Source organism: Pagrus major, chromosome 19 (assembly GCF_040436345.1).
Source record: "Pagrus major chromosome 19, Pma_NU_1.0".
In the NCBI taxonomy this organism is placed as follows: domain Eukaryota; kingdom Metazoa; phylum Chordata; class Actinopteri; order Spariformes; family Sparidae; genus Pagrus; species Pagrus major.
The window spans coordinates 18,455,159-18,478,716 of NC_133233.1; the positions used below are offsets into that span (position 1 = coordinate 18,455,159).

The 23,558-nt window shown below is 42.0% G+C and overlaps 1 protein-coding gene across 4 annotated transcripts in view; it reads right to left on the reverse strand.

Moving 5' to 3' along the window:
* Positions 1 to 407: 407 nt before the first annotated feature.
* The window catches only part of smarcd3b (SWI/SNF related BAF chromatin remodeling complex subunit D3b), a 31,213-nt gene continuing 8,062 nt past the window's right edge, over positions 408 to 23,558 (reverse strand). Inside the window, exons 2-14 of one of the 4 annotated variants that reach the window (XM_073488145.1) lie at positions 21,596 to 21,816; positions 16,031 to 16,073; positions 13,953 to 14,075; positions 13,467 to 13,589; positions 12,842 to 12,937; positions 9,198 to 9,245; positions 8,752 to 8,853; positions 8,279 to 8,440; positions 7,086 to 7,183; positions 6,601 to 6,736; positions 4,897 to 5,019; positions 4,315 to 4,416; positions 408 to 3,381 (exon numbers count right to left, since the gene is read on the reverse strand). In XM_073488145.1, the coding sequence (XP_073344246.1) occupies positions 3,328 to 3,381; positions 4,315 to 4,416; positions 4,897 to 5,019; positions 6,601 to 6,736; positions 7,086 to 7,183; positions 8,279 to 8,440; positions 8,752 to 8,853; positions 9,198 to 9,245; positions 12,842 to 12,937; positions 13,467 to 13,589; positions 13,953 to 14,075; positions 16,031 to 16,073; positions 21,596 to 21,816 (1,431 nt within the window). In that variant the 3' untranslated portion in view covers positions 408 to 3,327. Of the gene's footprint in view, positions 3,382 to 4,314; positions 4,417 to 4,896; positions 5,020 to 6,600; positions 6,737 to 7,085; positions 7,184 to 8,278; positions 8,441 to 8,751; positions 8,854 to 9,197; positions 9,246 to 12,841; positions 12,938 to 13,466; positions 13,593 to 13,952; positions 14,076 to 16,030; positions 16,074 to 21,595; positions 21,817 to 23,558 lie in introns of all 4 variants that reach the window. The other 3 variants (XM_073488144.1, XM_073488147.1, XM_073488146.1) reach the window with 3 other exon arrangements.

Consider the following 23,558-nt stretch of genomic DNA (forward strand, 5'->3'; position numbering starts at 1 on the left):
CAAAACTACTGTAGCTACAACTCAATCAGCTACGACAGGGAAATGTTACTTACACGATAATCTTTTTTGATAATCTAATAATGTGACACACTTAATGCATCAGTGATAAGTGACCATTTTTAAGTAATGAGTACTCTTAAGTACGTTTGCTTATAATACTTGTGTAATTTTACTTGTCTTGTTGTTGACTTGTGGACTTTTACTTGTAACAGAGTACTATTATGTTGTTATGTTTATGTTGCTGCATGCATATTTAAGTATTTCCCTGTAAAACAGACATTATGTAGCTTACAGAGAGCTCAATTTTACACAAATATGTAAATCTTTGCAGCAAAGCACAATGAAATCTGTGGTTTAACTCAAGTTTTGAGGTATAAAATGTGAAAAAAAAGACACTTCAGATATCATGGCATTTACAAACTTTGGCAAGCGCTTCTTTATTTACATCCAGGCTGTCTCGCAATGTCACAGCTGTTTTCCCTTTTTTCTTTTTTTTTGTAGAATCACCAAACGAGTTTTGCTCTTTACAGATATACAGTGTTATGTATACTATCATCTCCCTGTTGGTGACGCTCTGACAACAGTGTAAACAGCGAGAAAGAGCAGATCCCACCCTTGTCAAACACATGCAGGGAGTGGGACAAACATGTCAACAGGATGTCAGGGCTCTTAGTAACAGGAGACACAGTAGTCTGTTAACATTTTGTCAGATATTCTCATTAACTGCGGTGCTTCAAAAGCTGAGGTCACCCAGGAGTTGCAGCTTCTAGTTTCCTCCACAAGAGGGTGCTAGTGAATCAGTGACTGTATGACAACAATGTGAATGCCCCGGCCATACAAAGACAAATCACTCCAGGTCGGACACAGGACTAAAGATACTACCAATGACTACTGTTTCTCCTCTAACAAGTGCAGTTAATATAACTTAGTAACAAAAACACAGTTCAGAAAAAAATCACACCTACAGTTAGTTGCTGGTAGGGCATATCATTTTTGGCAAAAAAGTTTCCAGAAGGCATTTCAACAAGTCTTTTTGCTCGTCACACAGACTGTTATGCCAGCGTTTTATATTTACACACACAGTCTCATCAGATCAAGATGTTTTAATTAACGTCCATGGAGCATGCATAGGTCATCGTGAAATCGTCCGATCACTTTTTCGTGTATGCTGGGATAATAGAAGAGGGTCTCACCAGTGACGAAGAGAGTCCCGACAAACAATTACAGCACAGTGCAAAGAAACCCAGAAAAAGGTTCCAGCTAGAAACTGACTGCTGAGAGAGAGAAAAAAAAATCCTCCATCTGACATTACAACATATACATACAAGTCATTAAAAAAAAAAAAAAAAACAGGTGTAAAAGGAGATGGGTGCTGATTATATCATGTGTTACAGCTACTGAGACTGAAAGCGAGGGAGGTCTCTCTTTGTTGCAGCTTCTAGCTCCCACGATAGTTAAGGGATGGACCTAAAATAAACCGCCCCGACCCAAGATAGTACACAGAGGAACACTAACATTCCTGCTCTACTAATTTAAAACTCATAAAGCTCCCATACTGCACCATGTAACTCCCCTCCCTCCCCACATCCCCCTCCCAAAAAGAAACACACACAGATAGTCTGTCGTATACTGTACAGCTGGCCCTCTTTAAGGGATGAAAACATATTTACATTCACATCTCTAGAAAAGAAAATCATTTTTCTTCTTCATGTAACATAAAAAGTGTAGAAATGGACACGTTTCTCCAGACCTGGGTTTAAGCGTTCAATGCAATAACGGTTTTAAACTTTGTTCAGGTTTAATTGGCTACAAACATTTGGGAGTAAATTCTCTTTAAAACCCAAACTGTTCAGATCTTTTAGGACGTTTTTTTGCAGTTTCTGTTAAACCCAGGTGAGGATTTTTTTTTTTTTTTTGGTGCCCGTTTCTATTTCAGTGATCATGTTCTCTTCTTCTCGTTGCAACCTTTGGTAACACCTTCAGGACATTAAAAGAGCAGTTCACCCAAAAAGTAAAATTCAGTCGTTATCTACTCACCCCTCGTGCCGATGGAAAATCGGGGGTGAAGTTTTGTAGTCCACGAAACATTTCTGGAGCTTCATGGCAAAACGATGTTGCAGCATTCTCCTGATCAACTGAAGTAGATGGGGACTTGTTTTAAAATTAAATTATATTTTAAAACTAGTCCCCATCTATTTCTGTTGTTTAGGAGAACGCTGCAGACGCTATTTTGCTTTGAAGCTCCAGAAATGTTTTGCGGACTACGAAACTTCCCCCGACTTTCCATCCACTCACTTGACGACGACGAGATAATGACTGAATTTTTCATTTTTGGCTGAACTTATCCTTTAACAGGCTTAAAAAAAACACACTACACAAGGAAGAGGCAGTGAGCGACTTTGACAAAACAAGTCTAGACATGTGGAGGCATATTTGTTATATGATTAAGGGAGGAAAAAAGCTATTATTATTATTATTATTATTATGAGGATCGATACTTGTTTCTCCTTCAGTAAAACACTATTGTATCTCCGCTATGGTAATACTTAAGTTCACTAATACTGTTGTAGGAATTACTGTATGAGACACACTGGATGTTTTCTGATTGATTCACTCAGAAAACCTGAAAATGAATGAAGTAGCATTGATTCCTAGAGGAACCCAACGCCTCCCACTGTAATCTTGACTTTGCTGGTGTAATTAATCTTTTGAAAACACTCTCCTAATGAGAACAAATGAACACACACACACACACACACACACAAAAACATAAAATAAAGACTCATCCAGAGCGCCGCGAGGCTTGACTGTGACACCGCATTACATCATGATACATTTCTGTCGCTCACAAACACAGCAGTGTGTGTGTGTGTGTGTGTGTGTGTGTGTGTGTGTGCGTGTGCGTGTGAGCAGTTGGGTTCAGAGTTTTCTCTTGACGTATTTACAGAGCAGAGAGTCGAGGATGGAAGAGGAAGTTCTGTTTATGAGGCAGTGAGTCCGAGGATGCCTGTGGTCTGAGCGCTCGACCTTCTGGGGGAGAATACATGCGGTTTAATGACGATGTCCTCGCAGTCCTGCACGGTAACGGGACAAATACGCAGTGTGTGTGTGTGCATCGAGATCGGACCTCCATACATACGTGGGAAAACCTCTAATTTCAAAACATCTGAGAAAAAAAAGACAAAGGCTTTTTTTTTTTGTCACCGACATTTTTAGAGGTGGAAGGTTTCACCAGACTACAGTGATGGCCTCACACACACACACACACACACAGCAGACACACACACAGCTCCGAAATCAGATGCACAGATTCAGGAGGGTCTTGGTTTAGGTGTTGCGTACAGCTAAGGCCTGTTCCAGCTCCTGTCTCCTCTGCTGGATCTGAAGAGGAAAAGAAAGGAGAGAAGACTCATATTAGTGTGTGTGTGTGTGTGCAGCTTTTTAAAATGCGGTCTGCTCCTTTCCCATTGCCAGAAGATGAGTTTGCCTTTTTTTGTCTGGCATGCCACGTTCTTGAATGCACCGGAAAACAAGGAGCAGTTGAAAGAAGGATCAAGGCCAATGTCACCGCTCCAAGCGCTTCAAGTTGAAAATCTCTCAACTTCTGAGAAAGGCTCGCTCTTTTTCTCTCTCCTGGTCTAGGTGATAATATTCACTGTATTTTTGTCTCCTATGGATCAGGTCATGCACCCACATCCTCCTTGCTCTGATGTCTCGATGTCAAATAAAAAGCAAACAGATAGTAAACTGAAGAGGGGCAGTGTCGATCATACAGACCCAAGACGCATGTGCAGCTTTTTTTCTCTCAGCACACAAATGCTTCATCCCAGCGCTCCTGGGCACACCATCAGCAATTTTCTGCCCCGGAATAAACGCTACGTGGACACCGACTCTAATGAGACACATTGTTTTTTCCGAAGCTGAGACGTCTCGCTTCTCTGTTGAGAGTTCCACGTGTGCATTATCGATCAGGCGGCTAATGAGCATGGAAGCCGCTAACTGTGCTTACTTTTGCATATCTTTCACCTCGCTCTCTGTTTCAAACTCAGCGCAAACTGAACGATGTTCCAGCGCTGCTTGAATAGAGATGGATGGCCAAATATTAATAGCCAGCGGCCTTAACTTCAACATGCAAAAAAGGGGCAGAAATTAGCGTGCCCTCCCAGGTTTCATCTTTCAATTAGCCTATCAGAGCTCGACTGCAGAGTCATTTGACCAGGGAATGAATGCAGATCGTACCCTTTCCCACTGAAGAAAAATTTTATCAGGTTTTTCGTCCATTGTGAAATGGGTACGAGAGGGTTGTTTCCTCACCTTGCAGTAGAAATAGCGGCTGACGGCCTCCTGGGACCAGGGCTCGTGGTAAAACGCCGCCCTCCTCTCCTCCTCAGGGTTCCCCACCACGTCTGTCATCAGCTGCAGCCGACAAGAAGGCACAATCATTAATGACAGGATTAAATAATAACCATCATTAATATTACATTTCACAAATGTGGAGTATGAATACTGTTTTAATTAATGGCAGATTTCTGTTTTTTTTAATAGACAAATACTGCATTTAATTTGCAGGAGGCAGTATTTCAAACCAGTTAATCATTTGTCTGAGGAGGATTCCTAATTATTTTCATAATTCAAAGTCAAGCTTTGGGCCTTTAGCTCTGTATTGTTAACGTGATGAAGAGCCAGACTCTGTGTATCTTTATTGGTGAGCTCATGCTCTGATCTGAGGTGTAAATAAATGGTTTCAAAAATAGTTTCACTGGTTTACACTCAGGAATGATCCTCCTGCATTTCATTTGCAGATCATATCTCAAACAGAGGCAGCGAGTCGCTTCAGTGTGACTTTAAGTTGCGAGAGGAAGCGACCGTGCTTGAATATAAAAAGCAGTATCGAACCTTAAGGTCTCGGCTCTGGGATTTGAGCCAGTCCTGGATGTAGCCCTTGGGATCCCTGGAGAAACTGAGCATGAAGTCCCTCTGGATCTTCAGCTGGTTGATGGACTCGATGGTCTCGTGGATCTGAAAGAGAAGCAGTAACAAAGGCTGTAGATTAACATGTTTCTTCTATTAATTTAACTGTCACTGGTGTTTGTTTGTAAGAGAGAAAATGAAGGAAAATACTTATATATAATAATAAATCTTTTATTTTTACTTACCTCTCCTTAAGAATTAACTCCGTGAATATACGGACTCCATAAAACATTCAGAGACGTGTAAAGCTCTAAGGACATTGAAACATTTCTGACTGAAGTTGGCGCTCTGATTTTGACTTTCGAATGACGAGCCTTGTCGGTACCCTGGGACATGAATAGTTGATGTTGTTTGTTTGTGTATGTCTTTGTGTTCTGTATGTGTTTGCCGTTGTCGTTAATAAAGTATTTAAAGCAACATTATGTAACTATCTGTTAAAATATCAGCTTCAAGATCATGTTGATGGTACAGTGTCTTGTAACAGGGTGATTGGTGTCTCTGTCACTTGTTTCTGCTCTGTGTAACTTCAGTGAGAGGGTAGGATCACAGCGTTACACACGTTTACGTCAAGATACAAGTTTTCAACACATAACATTGTTATGAGCAAGCATGTAGTCAGCACCTGCATTACGTCTGACAAACTGTTACAGACCTGGGATTTGTATTTATGACGGTGGTGTTGCAGTCAGAAACTGTGGGGGGCGCCAAATCACACGAAATGACAATTTCTACATAATGTTGCTTTGAAAGAAAAAAAAACGGGAAAGCACCCGTGGCCACTCCGTGCATGGACTTTTATGTCCCTGGAAACACACTGAGCAACTCCAAAGGTTCCTACTCTCTTAAACTGTTCACACCCTTCACATCTACAAATAGCAAATACGCATTTCATCAAGAAATGATGAGTTTACAGAGAAATAACACAGAACTTAATAATCCCGGAGATTGCTCCAAAAATTTACAATACTATAGAAAAACCAGCGGGTCCCCCGGGTCAGGATCACACACTGGACCCAAACTGAGACAATAAAGAGTATTAAATATTAGTAAAATATACAAAATATTTAAAAAATACACAGTGTTTGGGAGGTTAAATACAAAAAACATGTTAACATTAAGAGGAGCAACTGAAGGAAAGATGATTTGTTGACTCTAATCTAATCTGGGCCTGATTGTACAATGCCTTCTCGTCCCAATGAATGATTTTTTGCCTTACCCCTTAGTATTCTGTCATTAGTCTCAGTAACAGCAACAGTAACAGATATATATGATCACTCAAAAGTAAAAATGGCAATAAGCTGGTAAAACATCATCCTGCCACAAAGCAGAAACAGTGCTGGAGTAAACACATTTCATAAAAGCTTCCTGCTCACACACAACAACCTGCTCTTGACAAAAATGTCAGCTTAAAAGTTCAAATGTGTCTGTTAAACATAAATCTCGGTCACACATTAATAACCGCTCCCGCATTCAAAACAACAGGGCGTGAAATCCACTGCGAGCAAACGCTCCTGTTAAAAATATACGTCCCCACGAGGCAGCTTACTCGTCACCTCGGCGTGATTTACAGCATCAAAGCCGAAGCAGAATCAATCCACAGTTTGTGTTCTGTGATGTCGGAGCCCTCACCTTGTTGTCGAGCGAGGCGATCTCCTGCTGGTTGGCGGTGGAGAGGAGGAAGCTGCTCATCTGGCTCTTCAGGGGGTCTTCCACCTCCACGTCGATGTCGTAGCAGGCCGTCTTCTTCTGGTCGTTTGGATCCACGCTGACAGGAGCAAACGATCATTTATGAGGAAGAGAGAATATATCATGACCGAACTTAAGAGACGGATCTTTTAATAAAAGAAAACAATTTTGAATAATTTTGAAGACACATTTCTAACTTCTGAGGCCTCACTGAGAAAACAAAGACAACTTTAAATGTTATTTTAATGGAATATCTTGTTAAAATGTGATGTTTTCTTACAAGTGCCCTGACAACAACATAAATACAACCTGGCACAAATCCAAAAATGCACTCGACATGCGCTTAAAACTCTTTTTACGTACTTCTTCGTACGTCTAACTTGAATTTAATCTCAATGAGGCAATGAATCTTGAAAAAGAGAACGTACCTGATGACGTGGTTGATGACGATGGGGTCGGGGGGTAAGAGGAGGTTGGTGAGACGCTGAGGGATCTCAGAGAACTTCAGCCGAGGGCAGTCAAAGATCTGCAGAGGAATAAATATGGAACATGTGTGAGGAAGTCACTGCTTCAGGGGGCAGACACACGGGGACTTTGTGGACTTTTCTGTACAGTTTTCCTTTAAGTGTCGCCTTGAAGAGCAAATTGGATTTGTAGGAAACTGCGTGTGGATACAGTCACTGCTTTTTAAGAGTAAAACACTTCTCAAGCACCTTCAAGGCTCCTTAACCAACGTTTTCAAGACTTTCAAAGCTTTTATGGTCACATTTAAACTGTTACTATAAAGGCAACTGTGAAAATTCCTTTATATGCACAGCAACCAGTGTGTATTGTCACTTTCTTGATGTTTTCCAGCTGTTCATATTAAATTTGACTGGATGTATTTAATTCTTAAGCATTTTTCAAGGGCTGTATTCAAATTCAAGCATGTGTCTAACCTTGAGTGTGTATCGTACGTTTACAGTTTAATTTGGAGATCACAGAGGTCTGTATTTCAAGATAGATACATTTCATATTACTCAGGTTATTGCAGTGATATTATATTTTCAGTGGTGGAGAGTAGAGTACTTTTACTCATGTACTGTACTGAAGCACAGATTTAAGGTACTTCTACTTAACTTTGGTATTTCCATGTTGTGCTATTTTATACTCTTCCTCCACTCAACTATTTACTCTACTACATTTATTCGACACCTGTAGTTTCTTTTCAAAATAAGATTTTACATAAAAAAAATAAATAAAGACAAAATCAGTTTATAAAATGTAGTTTGTGAAATGTTAAACCAGTGGCTGATGTAACTTTTCCCCTCTAAACTTTTCAGATTGTTTCATTTTGACGACGAATCCCGAAGAAAAAAAAAGAAAATATATTTTCTATTCCTACATTAATCATCTTAAGTCAACTACCAAACTTCACAATCTAATCAAAGGTGGCTAAAATGTAATAATATATGAAATGTAAAATGTTGCCTCTGAGCATTAGAGGTGATCAAAACCTCCACAGAGTACCTTTAAAGTCACAGATCTGAGTACTTCTTCCATCACTGCATATTTTCAGCCACACTGATTTTAATATTCATGCTACAACAGTGTGATTTATAGCACACGGTCAGTCCCATACCTGTTGGAAGTACTTGTCACAGTTGATGTACTCCTTGTCATGGGAGTCCTGCAGCTTGTTGGTCTTGATGTACTGCCAGAGGGCCTGGATGATGCAGGAGCGGGTCTGAGTGTGAATGCCAAGCAGGCGAGCCAGGCGAGGGTCCAGCTTGAACTGGGGAGGCTGTGGAGACGATGTAATCGCATTACAACACTTCCTTACAACCGCCCACCTCAGAGCTTTTACATCAGCTACATCACATCTGACAGCCTTATCGTATTTCCCCTCGGCCTGGATGTCAGGTTTAAAAATGGAGTCCTAAATGGGCTCTCTAATGTTTCTGTTGGTTATCGGAGATGTGAGGCCTGCAGGTCGTCACTACAACAGCTGATTGTAATGGCATGCATTAGTCACAGAGTTGTAACGGTCTGTTTCTGGACAGAGTTGTGAGCTGTTATGAGACTGTGTTCACCCCCCCTCTCTCCCCTCCTCACCTGGTAGTCCAGCATCAGCAGCAGAGTGCAGCGCACACTCACGTCTCCCGGCCTCTTCACCTGGAAGCCGTCCGTCTCCTGGGTGGTGGGCGTGCGGTGCCACTGAAAGAGCAAACAGCTACACATTGACTTCACAACCAAAACTGAATGATCATTTTGTTAGTTTCACACCTCATTAGCTGTTTGTTTCACACTTATTAATCAGAATCTCTAATTAATTCCCTTTTTCTGAATCAGCTTACGGGATGCTACAAGACACTTTTTCTGCCAAAGTTAGAGGAGTTTTGGTTGCTTTAGATGAGAGATTTCTACATTTTTTTTTTGGTTTTGTTTGATGTGGTTGAGCTCATCTGGAAAAAGGTGATGTCACACATTTCCCACACCAATCAGACTTTTGACGACATTTGACTCAAATTATGATGACAGTGGTGAGGTTGTTTACTTACGTTGACAGCAGTGTGAGTCAAATGTGGCCGAACCACACCCAGACAGTCCTGATGAAGCAGATAGAGTTTTTTAGCCACGTTAGCAGCATGGCTCTAGGAATGACAATGTCGGTTGTTCCGTCAATCTACCACTTTATGAAATATTTCATCAACTACACGATGGATTTAAATGAAATTTGGTACAAATATTCATAATTTCGTGATGATTTATCTCAGTGACTTTGGAGATCCCCTGACCTTTTCCTTGAGCGCCACTAGAGATTCACATTTATGGTATTCTGCTGTGAAATTTGGTTTTTAACATTTTAGTAAACCTGTTGCCTTTTATCCAGCACCATTGAAACTATAATGTTTTCATACTTTATGACCAAATACCTGCAAATCTAATTCTTCGTCTGTCCTTTTTGTTTAGTGCTAATTAGCAAATGTTAGATTAAGATAATGAACATGGCAAACATTAAACCTGCTGACCATCAGCATGTTAGCAATGCCACTATGACGATATTAGCATGTTGACATTAAACTTACTGAGTGTTTACCTCTAAATAAATAATACCAAAAGATGTTTCCTCCTGAACTTTAACTTTGTTACAGAATATTTATAGTTAGAGAAAAATACTTAAAACCAAAGATGTAATTTTAACAGTTACACCGACAACTGCTCCTCTTTGCTAGTTGTCCTTGGCTGTAGCTCGCTACTGTTAGCTAATTAGCTAATGGCTCTGTTAGCCGTGGAGCCAGTGGCCCTAGAGTTTTTTCTGGACCGAGATCCCAGATCATTAGGAGGAGTTACCAAGAGCGACCGGTCTCAAGACCCAAGGAGGTTAGTTTGAAGATGGGAGTTACGGTATGGAGGCGATTTACAGCAGCTCTGACCAAAACTATGACTTCTGGGATGTGAAGATATGGCAGGAAGTGTGTGAAGTGACAGAGAGTCGGTTTTATTTCAATCAAACCAGAATTGATTGTAGAAAGAAAAACCAAGCCTGTTTGGTGAGCACTGTTTTTGTTTTTTATGTCGAGTTCTCATTAAGTGTGTCTTACAATGAGTTAACGAGGCAATTAAGCTCATTTTAGTTCAGTAAAAGAGAGAAGCTTTAATTTACAAGGTTATTCTGTTTGGTAAGGAAATTAGATGCAAGAGTATTTCCCTTCTTGACATCTTAGCTAAGGTAATGAAAACACAACGATTCTTAGTTTCAGGTGGTTAAATAGTAACAAAAAAATAACTATGAATATCATATTCTATTTCTGCTAATAGATGCCCCTACGTCCTACACACTGGACCTTTTACACATGTGCAAAAAGAAACTAGCCTATTGAGCGCTCCTACATCTAGCAGCCTTGATCTTGACCGAGAGCCTGTGGTGCGATGAGAGGTTAAATTTTTGCAAACTAGCCATGCACAGTGTAGTGAGACACCAACATAGCAAAAGGTTAATCGTGTGGCTGTGCAGCTGAATGGTCTCACACCATCAGAGGAGACTTGAGGTGAAAGAACAGAAAAACTAAATATCGACCCGGCCAAATACAACTATACCCCGCACGATTCTGTATTTCAGTCTTTGTATTCACATACCGCAGAACCTCCTCTGAGTCTCACCGCAGATTAAACATTATTTACAACTCCATTTTATCGTAACTGCTCCGAAAACTGAAAAGAAAAAGCACTTAAAAAACCATCTCCAGTACAGTGGATTGCAGTGAGTTGGCATGCAATACAGAGTAATGTTTTCCTCCAATCAATGGCTGACTCAGAGCAGATTAAGTACTGATTGTAGCTCAAGGTAGAGAAAAATTTCTTTTGATGGAAAATCATTCAAAGCGAAACACCTGAGTGCCTTGCTAAAATACCCTCTTAAAAGGAGAAACCTTGAGAAGTCATAATTTTCACTCTGAAACTGTTAGAGTGGATTTTTTTTTTCCAGGTCAACACTTTTGCGAGGATACGAAGTGAAGGGCGGCTAATGATTGTTTTTTAAAAGTAAGCACTTGTTTTTTTTTTCCAGCTCTCACACCTGCATGTTTAAACAACCTTGCAATGTTGAAAACGTTTGAAAATAAATAAATAAAAACACTGTACACTGTTATAGAGAAATCAAGTTTTTGAAAAGGAAAGATGGCAGTGCCTTCTCTCCGTCTGTTTTATTTGTATTTATCCAATGTGGGTGTTAAAAGGAGCAGGTTCGTGGGGGTGATCGTGGCTCGAGACTAAACCAGACATCACAAAATAAAAAAATTTCAGCGAGTGGCTCTCGCTGCATGATGAAGAGGTCGTCAATGACCCTGACTGCATGGCTGAACAGACTGCATACAAAAGCTCTTTATTATTAATAGATGTGATTTCGGATGAAAGCACTGACCCGTGAAGTGACCAACAGGACAGTTGTACAGAAGCGAACGTCGTCTAAATGGGCTGAAGAGATAAAACTAACATCGAAGCTTTAAAGAAATTGTTTGTCATTTTGTGAAACATGTCTGCTGAGAGACAGATTATAAAAATGTCCATTATAGCTGATTTAAGAGAGTCTAAACAGGCAATATAGGTGAACTGAGCCATCGCTAACAGAATTAGCTTCATCTGCTCTTTTCCTTCAAAGACAAGTCTGCTGTGAGAAAGCTGAAACTTCAACCCCAAAAAACATTACTTAATTTTAAATCAAAAGAGTTGGAGCAGTGAGCCGAAACAAAAAAAACCAAAAATCTATACCACTCTTTCTCTCCGTCCCAAGCTAGCTTAGCTTAGTATACAAGATTAAGCTAACCTGGCTCTGTTCGAAAAGCTCATTAATGAATATGTTATATCTTGTTTCTTTAATGTGAAAAAACTAAATTTGCTATTTTGCAGTGAGCCCTAGGCTACAGTGGCTAACAGGCTAACACAGCTAACAGTCTCCTGGCTGTCACTTCAAGACAAGTTTTATTTAACAAACACTTTTCAGGTTGAATGTTCAAATGTTCACAGGTAGATGTCAGTGCTTTACCCTCATATTCATAAATTAATTTCAAAACCAATGTGCTGGAGCAAAAATGTGTTAGCGTCATTTATGAATAGCCTACTAACAGACAGCACTGTATTACCGACCTGGCGTTTTAGCATGTTAGCATGTTTCTTATTTGCAGCGTAAAGTACAACATTAAATAGAAAGTTAGATCTTGTTTATTTAATGTAAAGTAAAAAAGCCAAAGTGAAAAACACACAAATTGGCTGTTAACAGGGAGCCTCATGGTGGCTAACAGGCTAACACGGCTAACAGTCTCCTGGCTGTGGCTTCAAGACCACAAGGATGAGTTTTTATTACTCAAAAAATATATTTTAGGTTGAGTATTTCTTTAAAAGTGGATGTTAGCGTTTTACCCTCATATTTATAATTTCATGCTTTCAAATTTATTGTACTGGAGCAAAAGTGTGAGATGTACGACTAGCTACTTTCAGACTGTATTACCTACCTAGCAGGTTAGCATGTTATTTGCAGGTAAAAGTACAAGATCAAATAGGAAGTGAAACTAAAAACACTGATCGTTGTGACAAACACTAAATAGTCTGTAAGAGCAGGTAAAAGGTTGATCTGATAGCAGGTCTGCACTTCTTAAATTAGCCCCTTCCTCTGTGCACAAGGTGCAGCGGCCAAGTGTGAACTGACCTCAACCAGGTGGTTGTCAGGACCGTAGAGGTCTTTGTCCAGCTCGATCACCAGGCTCTTAAAAAACGAAGAGAACTTCTTTTTCTGCTTCCCCGGCTGTGAAACAGAGAGAGAGGTGGTCAGTTAACGTCTAAAATCAGACACATCAAACGCCTACAGACACGAAAAAGCAAACACTTGTCGCCATGTCTTTGCTTTTAGCAACAATACTCATCAAAAAACCACAAGAGGCCGAGTGAGATCAGACGGCAGATATTCTCAGGGTCCACTTCCTCCGAGCTCAACCAGAAATATTTGTGGTTTGTGAAACTTTAATGCTTCCTACTGCTGTGAAATGACGGCCCTGACCTGGACTGCTGAGAACATCTGAGCGTTTTGAAGGGAAGCTTACGGCAAAAAACAAACGTGAGCTCATCCTGCTTCTCATGCTGCGTCGACAGCATAGTAAGTGTGTTGAGAGCATCATTACCGAGTGTGACTGCCGGCCGAAAGTGTCACACATTCATACTAAATGGGACGATTATGATCTCAGATCGTTCTTAGACTCACACTGCGGATTGGCAGTACAAAGTAATGTTTATTTTTCACTTTTAAATTGTTCACGTTGCTCAATAAGAATACTCACGTCATCCAGCAACTTCCCCTCCACTCGCAGTTCCCAAGATGCAATGCTGCCGTCTGAGTCATCAGCGTCCGGTCTGGCAGGGTTGAAGGTGTTGGATATGTAAAGTCTCAGTTTACGCTTTTGCTGCTGACACGAGGGCACATAAAATAGCACAGTTTAAACCGACGTATCGCAAAGAAAATTAATTAAAATGTCCCGCTGCAGGTGCCCTGTCTGAACTCATTAACACGATGTGAAAGCAGATTAATAAAGTGCTTTCATATGACAGGAGTCGCGAAATGTTCAGCCTTGAAAAGAGACGTTTTTGTGTGCTATAAGACGACGCACAACTAAAAAAGGTGAGAAATGAAATCCTCTGATTAAAGGTAAAGCAATTTCAAGACATTTTAACACCTTATGAGATGCAAGAAAATACTTTATACAACATGTTTGCCCTTGTAGAGATGAATAATTTGGCATGTTGGCCTCTCGTTTTTTTGTCCTAACCTTCATTGGTCTCTTCAGTGCTTCCTGGATGTCCACACGTTTGCGCATGATGGTCTGGTCCAGTTTGCGCTCAAACGCCAGCAGATCCATGTAGGCCTGAGACTCGGGGACCAGCTCACGGATCTGCCCAGAGGGGGGAGACGATCTCGCGTTAAAATCAACCATAACTGCAATATTTCACATGGGCGAGATTAAGGAGACCGATCAACTGTCTTGAAATCAATGAAGGGCTTAAGCAGATAAACTGTCGTGCAGCAGGGGGTCCACACTTCCAAAAAAGTATTTTTGTTTTAATATTTGTAAATCCAAACTTCTTCTAGGATACAACCCTAACCCTTTGTTTTATATATGTGGTACTTGCTATCTAACCTCCTGAAGTCCCTTGTATAGTCTTGAGTCTTGAATCCGTCCTCCTGGCACTAATAAAAACATTCAGTAAGCTATTTTCAAAAGCCTTTTGACTCTGTAACATAGAGCTGTATTGTAGTTGAGAAGATAAAGGTAGAATATATGGAATAACAGGGAGGGGATAGCTCATTTCTTTGTGAAAAACACTCATTCGCGTCAGGATGAATGAGAGTTACATAAGAAGGTCGATACCGCTCTCATAAACTACAGCCAGTCGGAACTCAGCCAAACTCTGTTTAAAGTTAACAAAACCCACCTTCCAGCACCTCTCAAGCTCAATAACAAACACTTCGATGTTACCTTGGGACAATTTTCCAGCTGTGTTTGTGTCGACCAAAGCAGTTATTTTAAACCAAATCATGATCCTTTCCTTCCTCTAACCTAAAGGTGCCTGAATCTAACCAGAGCATAAGCAGTGCCGTCGCAAGATAAAATTAAAAACCAACGTGCCAACATATATTTTGCCGATTGGGTTTGATGACAATCAAACTCGAGACACCCTTGTGGCCGATGGGAATAAGGTGCTGAGCTATAATGTCTCTCCCCTGATCTTTATGATGTCAGCTAACAAATCCCTCAAAACACTTAAATACTAAAAGAAAATGGAAGTTTCTCTCTTGCCAATAAACTTGGGAACTTAAAATAAACCTGTGATGTTCTGACTTTGAGGAGATATCACCCTGCAAAAAAAACCCTAATCAGATTCAGAGTAAAATGAACTGTAACCGATATTATTTGCTCGACGCGAGACTTCTTTTATCTTCTCTAACTTATAGGAGGCTGACAGCAGCAGAAGGTGCCCAGCCCACCATTCATATGGCAGTCCACGCCATCGCTGGAAGGATAAAAAATGAGATGCAGAGTGTGCAGCCAACCAGCCAGGACTCCAGACATTACCATACCGATGAAAGTCCTCAGAGCATCAAGGGCTGCTGCTGCTTACTTACCAAACTGTGCACACACTCCCTCAGCCTCTCCTCCCTCCCTCTCCTCTCCTCTTTCATGCTTCTTTCTAAATGGCTGCCTTCATTGTTCCCTCTCATTCCTTCTCTATCTCCATCTCGCTGCCTTTCACCGGGGCCGAGGTGCCAAGCAGACGGAGAAGCGTGGCAGACATTCCCTGCCCCTGACTCATTACTGTGGAGTGGCGCCCCCCAGCCGTGCCCACTGCTATCTCTCTGTCTGGGTTATGTTAGGGGATAAGACCTGAGCCAAGACGCTCAGACCTCCATAGACTCGATCTAAAAGCCTTCTGCGTGCCGGCCAGGAGGTGGTGAGGTGATGGCGTGGCACAGGGCCCGAAAAACTGAGACCACGGGCAGAAAAATCGCAAGCTCAGTCGGCGCAGACTCACCTGTGGCAACGCCGTGATTCTGCCACCTCTTTCGCTTCTACTTGTGGTTGCGTCCCCGCCATATCCCGCCGGCTTTTCCAATTTGAATCAATGAGCCACCAACCAAATAACAGAGTGAAACCCTACAGGAAAAAAAAAACCCTAAATCGCTCCCCTCATCCTCTCTCTTCTCATTTGGAAACAACACATAATCATCTGGCCCTCTGCGCCTTCCAAGAAACCCCTGACATCAAAAAGGCGACCAGGATTTTTCTCTCCTAACACACACGCAGAGACAAAACAGAGCAACAAAGGTAAAAAAAATATGCAGCCTCACCCTTTGCGGAAGAATCTTGTCTGCCATTTTCCTTCTCTTAGCACTAGAGAGAGGGAGAGAAAGACAGGGAGAAAGAGGAAAAAGAGAGCATGTTACTATGGTGACTGATAGCGTAGCACCCAGGCCATCTGCTAAAATGCTGGGCCATATCCAGCACCCCAGCATCCCAGCTGTGTGTGCGTGCGTGTATGTGTGTGTACGTGCTGGTGTGTTTGTGTGAAATGCAGCGGTCCACCTGGAGAGCGAGAGCCTCTAACAGCCAAAAAAGTGTCACATCACACATCGCTTGCCTGTCACACACACACACACACACACACACACACACTGCAGCAGGACTCGGATGGTGACAGGATGTGTGTTCGGGGGCTTTTGGGAATGCGGAGTCAAGATTAGGAGAATGTATGTGTGTGTTTGTGTGTGTGTGTGTGTGTGTGGATATTTTCATTCATGAATTCCTGGCATTTCCTGCTGTGTGAGTACAGCATTTATTTACCAATACTTAGTTTTTTTTTTTACTTACCAAGGAGGGGCCAAGAGCAATGAGACAGTCTGGGCCGAGTTGGTGCCTTTGTCAGAACTTTCTCACTAAGTGAAACTGATTTTCTGTTTCTTAATGTTCAATCAGCGTCTGTGGACAGTTGTGATGTGTGGAGAATCTGTGTAAAATCATGCACATGTTGTGTTGTTGGTGACTGCAGGAGGACACACCGGCTCAAAAACACCTACACTGCAAAAAGAGCGATTTAAAGAAAGTCTCGTTAACTATTAACTAGTAACTTTAACTTATTTATCTTACTTTAAGATGATTTAAGCATATTTTTCTCATCAAAGAGTAGTAATCTTGCCTCGTGGGTGATATATCCTTTTGGCAAAGGTCGAAAAAAGTGTGAAGATTTAAAGATTTCTTTAATCCTGTTTGAGGATATTAACTCGTAGACTGAGCTGAATTAAAAGACAAGCTACTTTCAAGAGTCTTTATAGTGAATTTGTCTTTTTCTGAGATGGTAACAGCTGGCCTGGCTCTATCTGAAGGTAAAAAAATCTGCATACCAGCTTTTTTTCACACGCAGTATCTCTTTTGTTTAGTGTACAAAAACCAAAGTGTAACACTGACAAGTTGTGGTCTTACAGATTGTTAACCATTGGCACATAACTTCCTGCAAAACCACAAGTAAACCACTTTGTTTCTTGTACATATTGAACAAACAAGACATAAGTTAAAGCTTTAGACGTGGATTTTGGTATCTTCCAACAAAAGTCTCATTAAAACAGCCTCATTAACTATTAAATATTATACTTTAGGATTATTTAATCATATTTTTTTCATCAAAGATGAGTAATCTTGTCCTGTGAGTGATATCTCATCTTGGAAATAATCTGAAAAAGTGTCTTTATTGTGAATTTGTCAAGTTTCACTGCTTTTATCGAGTCTTTTTGCTGAGATTTAGATGAGAGGATTGATACCACTCTCCTGTCTGCCCACTAAATATAAGGCAACATGAGGCTATTAGCTTAGCTTAGCATAAACACTGGAAACAAGGGGAAACGGCTAACCTGGCTCTGTCTGAAGGTCAGAAAATTAGCACTAATGCTCACTAATTCACATTTAATATCTTCTTTGTTTAGTGTTTAGAGTAAAAATGACAATTTGTGGCATTACTGGGGGTTATTTAGGCTCCTAACCATGAAACAGTTTGGCACATAGCTCCCTGTAAAACCACAATTAAGTCATTTTTACACTTTTGTGTTTGTTGTGCAAATCTATATAACAGGTAGGGGGATTTTGTTTTCTTCCAACAGAGCCACGCTAGCTGTTTCCCCCTGTTTTCTGTCCTTTAGTTAGGCTAAGCTAACTGGCTGCTAGCTTCATTTAGCAGGTACGATTGTGTATTGATCTTCTCTTCATCTTGACTAACAGGATTACGTTTGTCTCTATCGTCTCATGGTACGTGTCGCCACATCGCCCAACCCTATTTGATTTAGAACATGTCTTACGAAATTACGTAAGATTTCATTCTTGCTTGGAGAAGTCGGATTTTTTTTGCAGTGTAGAGAAATTTCCTACCACAGAGCACTGCAACAGTCTGTGGAGCAGTATGTTACATCAGCATGCCAAATACTGAAACAAGCCTGCTGCAAGGAGAATTGAAAGATCCGGGGGTGCATTGCAAAGGAAAAAAACAAACCTGCATCACAACAATCCTCTATTTTAAACTGTTTCAAAAGGGGTTTGAAATCTGATTCTACTTTATTTTTTGTCTTCCCGGTGAAAAAAACTGTTCCCATCATGCCATGCTCCAGTCCAAAGCATGCACCACTACATGTCAGGGGTCAACTTCTAGGCCCGTACGTATGGTTGGCCAAACACAACTCATTCAGGGGGCTCAGGTGAAAAAGGCCAGAGTCATCAAACGTAAGAAAATGGACATGCAGCAGAATTGAACTCCTACTTTGATCCGAGCGTGGGATCTGATTGGGGCTCTCTCATGTCCATCTGCCTCGCCGGCATCTCATTGGCTCCCGGGAATCCGACTGGCTTCCTAAGAATTAGTGAGGATTCGAAGGTTGTCCGATTAGAGTTGTGGCGAGACACACACTCAGTGGCAGCAAGAACGATGTCAGAGGGGAAACACCTGGAGGTTCTGGCTGTTTGTGTGTCTGTATGTGTTGGATGTGTGTTAAGTTCAAGGGTCTGTTAGAAGGTGAGAAATCTCAAACTTAGACAAGGGCAGGCGCAGGGATGGGCGTGTAACTGTGTCCATGCACGCACAAAGTGCACCAGAGGAGGACCTGAGAGGCGTCTCATCTGAGGGACACGCTCATTCAACAAAGTTTCTCTGTGAACCAAAACAATCATGCTTCACACACACAGACAGACAATACAGCGACAATGGACACTGTGAACTATCAGAGGGAAGGGAGCGAACAAGCCAGGGTTCAGCTCTTTTGTTCGGCTCTGGATTGCAAACATGGACTTTGAATCAGTGGAGTAATGTGAAGTGGGTTTTCAGAGAAAGTGCATGCAGCTCACACCTTTCTGGTCATTTTACCAAACTAAAATGAAAAGAACTTTGTTTTTCCAATGCCAAAACACTACTGTCGCTCTTGAACAGGTAATTCAGCTCCCGGTCCCTTAAACCAACTGGCCTCTCACCGACAAACCTACCAAAGCTAGCGATGTTCACAGGCAACACAAAGTGTCCTACATAACCATGTATATTGATGTAAACCTAACCAAACTACGAGCTAACGATGAAGGTCCTGTACGTCTGTCGCTGGTACACTGCAACAGTCGTGTTGTTTTGGGGAGAGGTGACATATGTCGTTTTTGGAGTCGTTCGGGTTTGAGGATGTGTTGCTCCAAGAGATTATATTCATATTCTACTGATTCGCAATAGCAAACCACATTTTCTATTAACATAATTGGAAAATGTTGTAAATTTATGTTTTTTCCAAGTCACGTAGCAACACGCGGGACACAGGATGTGTACCTGTGTCTCTGGTGTTAAAATCCTCTGTCCACCATCTGCCACCATTTATGTAGTGCTTCCTACAGTACACAAATGTTTCCCCACAAAACATATTTGGGAGAACAAATTATTTCTAGGACACAGGGTTGAGTATTCATAACACTTTATGCAAAGCATTCTGGAGTTTAATCCTATTTTTAGCAGCAGCGATGCGTAGGACAGCGTTTGCTCTGCAGAGGGACTGTCTCCGGGACCATAAGGTCTCAATGACACTGCAAACACAGGTGGCTCGCCCTCAGCTGGCAGCCACGAGGGGTCTGAGCTGGACGGAGTCGAGCAGGGGAGCTGGAGCACCGGCTTGTTTGCCAGAGGACGCGCAAACTCCTCACAAAGCAACAGAAAGAGACAGAGACACCTGGACGGGTCACCCTGGACCATCGATCAGACCCTCCGCAGCCAGCCGGCCCGCTCTGGGGGTTGAGGCCCCGACGCAGGACAACATTTCCCCTGACCTGTTCGACAAGCCTGCTTAATTGTAAGTGGATCAATCGTGCTGCAGATACTGAGAGAACAAGACAGAGAGAGACAGAGGGCCACTGAGTGCGCATATTGATCTTCTTTCTAATGACCATACCTGCCACACACTCGTCTCCTAATAGACATCCATCCGCTGAGAGTGTGTGTGTTTGTGTGTGTGTTTGTCTGGGATACTGATGTTCAGACCCTTTGTACATGGTCGTCAAATAGCAGACAATAGATAGCGTGACAAAAAAGCCAAAGCAAGTACAACTAGACCCTGAACGCCCGCAGACAGCCACCGCGTAGATATGATCATGAGGCGGACTGGAAGACAAAGGCTGAGAGACACATGACGAGCAGACAGAGGAGGAACATTCGGTCATGGGATGGTGAGGAGTGGATGCACAGAGCAGTGATGCAAGGCGACAGATGCAAACAGAGGAGCAGAAGGAGAGAGTCCAAGCAGAAACTGAAATGAAAGCTGAACACACAAAGGTTGTGGTTTCACTTCTCAGCAATTGATGATTCTAAAAATCTGCAACTTGGGACCATTTTGAGTGTCGTTTTTCTTATTAATCCGTCATTGTTTGATCGAAAAACAGGGAGGAACGGCAACAGCTCGAGGTCGCTTCTTCAAATTGCTTGTTTTGTCTGAGCGAGAGTCCGCCATTATTACATAAAAACAGAAATCCACCAATTCCATCTGCAAATATTTGGCATTTTTCATTAGCCATGCTAGCGCCGTGGCGCTTGGGGTGGCAATGTCGGTCGCTCTGAAATATCTCAATTTATCATAACAAGGTTTTGTATATCTGCAGTCCTCCGGTTTCTTCTTCTTTTTCATCCCTTCCTGAATGACGAACACAGGCTAGCGCTACCTGTGGTATGAGTTATTTCCTCTCACACGGGTGCAGGATGTACAAGCTAGTTGGCCATCAGCTGTAGTCTTTGGGTTTGAGTGCAGCTTTTTGGCCGAGACACAGGCAATGCAGCAGTCTGCTTTTGTCGCCACTCGTTCTTTAATGTCATCTTGGCGTGTCTGAGCTCTGACATGTCGAATTTAGATGGCAAACATGGTCAACGTTGTACCTGCTAAACATTAGCATGTCAGCATGGTCATTGTGAGCATACTGGTGCCAGCACAACACCAACATGTGTTACAGGACCGCTAAAGCTATTCTTTTTTTCCTACATAATCAGGAATATACCTTTCGATTTCTCTAAAACCCTTCATATCTTATAATAAAGTAAACTAAACTTCTCAAATGCATTTTGTTTAATGACGTCTTGACACGAGCATCCTTATGAGAACGTTTTTCCTGAACAACCTGAGTCTAAAATCAACAAAATTCAGAGTTTAATCGGGAATTGCTAATAAACATTGTGGTTGAATGCCCAGCTCTTACTACACTGGCTGCATATGATTCATCATCATATCCATGTTTGGTTTTGAAGGTTGATGCTAAAATGAGCAAAGTTCAAGGTGTAACCACAGCCATTGTCATCTTACACACAAAAGCAGACAAATAAGGAGTTGTATCCATGCAGTGTGTAGGCAGGAGGTGGACTGACTCACTTTCTGGCCCGGTTCTGGACGGCCTGCTGCTGCTGCTGCTGCTGCTGTTGCTGCTGCTGCTGCTGGACCTGCTGGGAGGGGGCAGGCCTCTTACGGCTGGGCTCCATCACCGGGGAGGGCAGGCCGGGCCGCACCGCCGGGCTCCCGCCGTACGGTGGGCCGGGGGGGCCCATCGGAGCTCCCTGATGGGGCATCCTCGCTCCAGACGGCATGCCAGGACGCTGGAGAGAGAGAAGGACGGGGTCACATGAAGTAGAAGTAGAAAACATTCTGTGCTTTTCTGACTAATTCTAATCACAATCAGTGCGTCTAAAAATATAACAAAGGATTAGATCAATGCATTTCCCTCTGGTGGATTCAAGGTGGACAGAGGAGAAGTTTGTTCTGACAGAGCTGCAACGAAGAGTCACACATCAGCTCCTACGCCAGACTTAAATAAATACAATTCCTGTGTCTCTTGAAATTGGAGAGTGTCCTGACCATTTGTAACCTTTGGTCACCTCTCAGTAATCAAACAACAACTAAAGCTGGTAAACTTGAACACACATTAAGCAACTCTGTGACGTCAGGTTAAAGCATTTCTGTGTTTTGACTCTTTTTCCATGTGGGGTCGCAAACATGAAAGAAGTGAATCTTTAACAGGAGATTGTGTTCGATGACATTCGGGACCAACGTGAAATATGGAGTGATGTACTACAGACAACTGTTGAGCCTTGTGAGATACGTTTCAGCTTCGCCCAAATCCTTTAACATTTGAAACATCAGCCGATACCAGAGCAGCGATCAGCCTTATTTAGTCTCGTCTAAACAAAGAACACGACAAATGTGCCGAGAACAAGCGGCATTGTTCTGGTTCTGCCTTATTTTCTCTCTTGTTCTCGTGTCTGCTTGAAACAAAAATCGCATTTGACGGCCGAAAAACAGACAAAATTAGTATTTTTTGGCAGCGTGCAAAACTCAAACACACACACACACACACACGTCTCCCAAACAATGCAAACAGTGTCAGAGTCCACAGTCCCACACTCCCGTCTTGACGCCTGGGAACAACTGGGGAACTATCACCTGCGCTTGTCACTCCCATGGAAACAGCTGCCTCCCGCCTCGGTTTATTGTCTGAAGCCAAATTGCCGTTCGTGTCGCTGAAAGAAATCCTTTGATTCCGACTGCAGCACAGACCACCATAACCGTGACTACAATGAAAAAATTACTTCTTTATCACTAACAGTACAGCCGTATTAGCAGCAAATTAAAGCATTAAATATGCAGGAGAATGGCTCCTGTCAGTGTTTTAATCTCATATTATATAACTGGATTATTATTACTAATGCATCAACCTGTAAGCAACACTTTATGGTAGTGGCTCGATCAAGGGCGAGCTGATTTTAATTCATATACTGTTGGCGAGGATTACTGAATGGACATCCAGCCTGAAACTCTCATGGACACGAGGGTCCCAGGTTATCTGTGTGGCAGCTGATTAATGCTGATTTAATTAACTCCACGGGTTTTCTTCCTGTAAAATGTAAAAAAATATTTTCAATGGCCCGTCTTAACTTGGGGGTTGTTACATGAATGAATCTGAGAGTGGAGAGACGAGTTAACTCTGTCCCATCGTTTAAAACCACATTTGAACATTAGCTACTGTGGTTAGCTCGCATAGCAGCATCATAGAGAGAGTTGTGTGTGGATTTGGTCGACTTTATTCCTGATTTAAAATTCCTGTGAAGTCAAAATCAACGTTTAAGCGTTTTTATCGTATACGCTTCGCTTCGTATCTCATCTGTGCGCCATCAGGCCGAATTTGTTTTGTGGGTAGCCTATTTTTAATTGAATTTCAGAGATTTTAGTTTTCCATGGAAAACATTGATGACTCATCCCGCACTCAAGGGTGTACGCTAATTTTTCATCCACTAAGCACTCTCTTGATTTTTGCCATGGATGTTTAAAAAGAAGGACACCA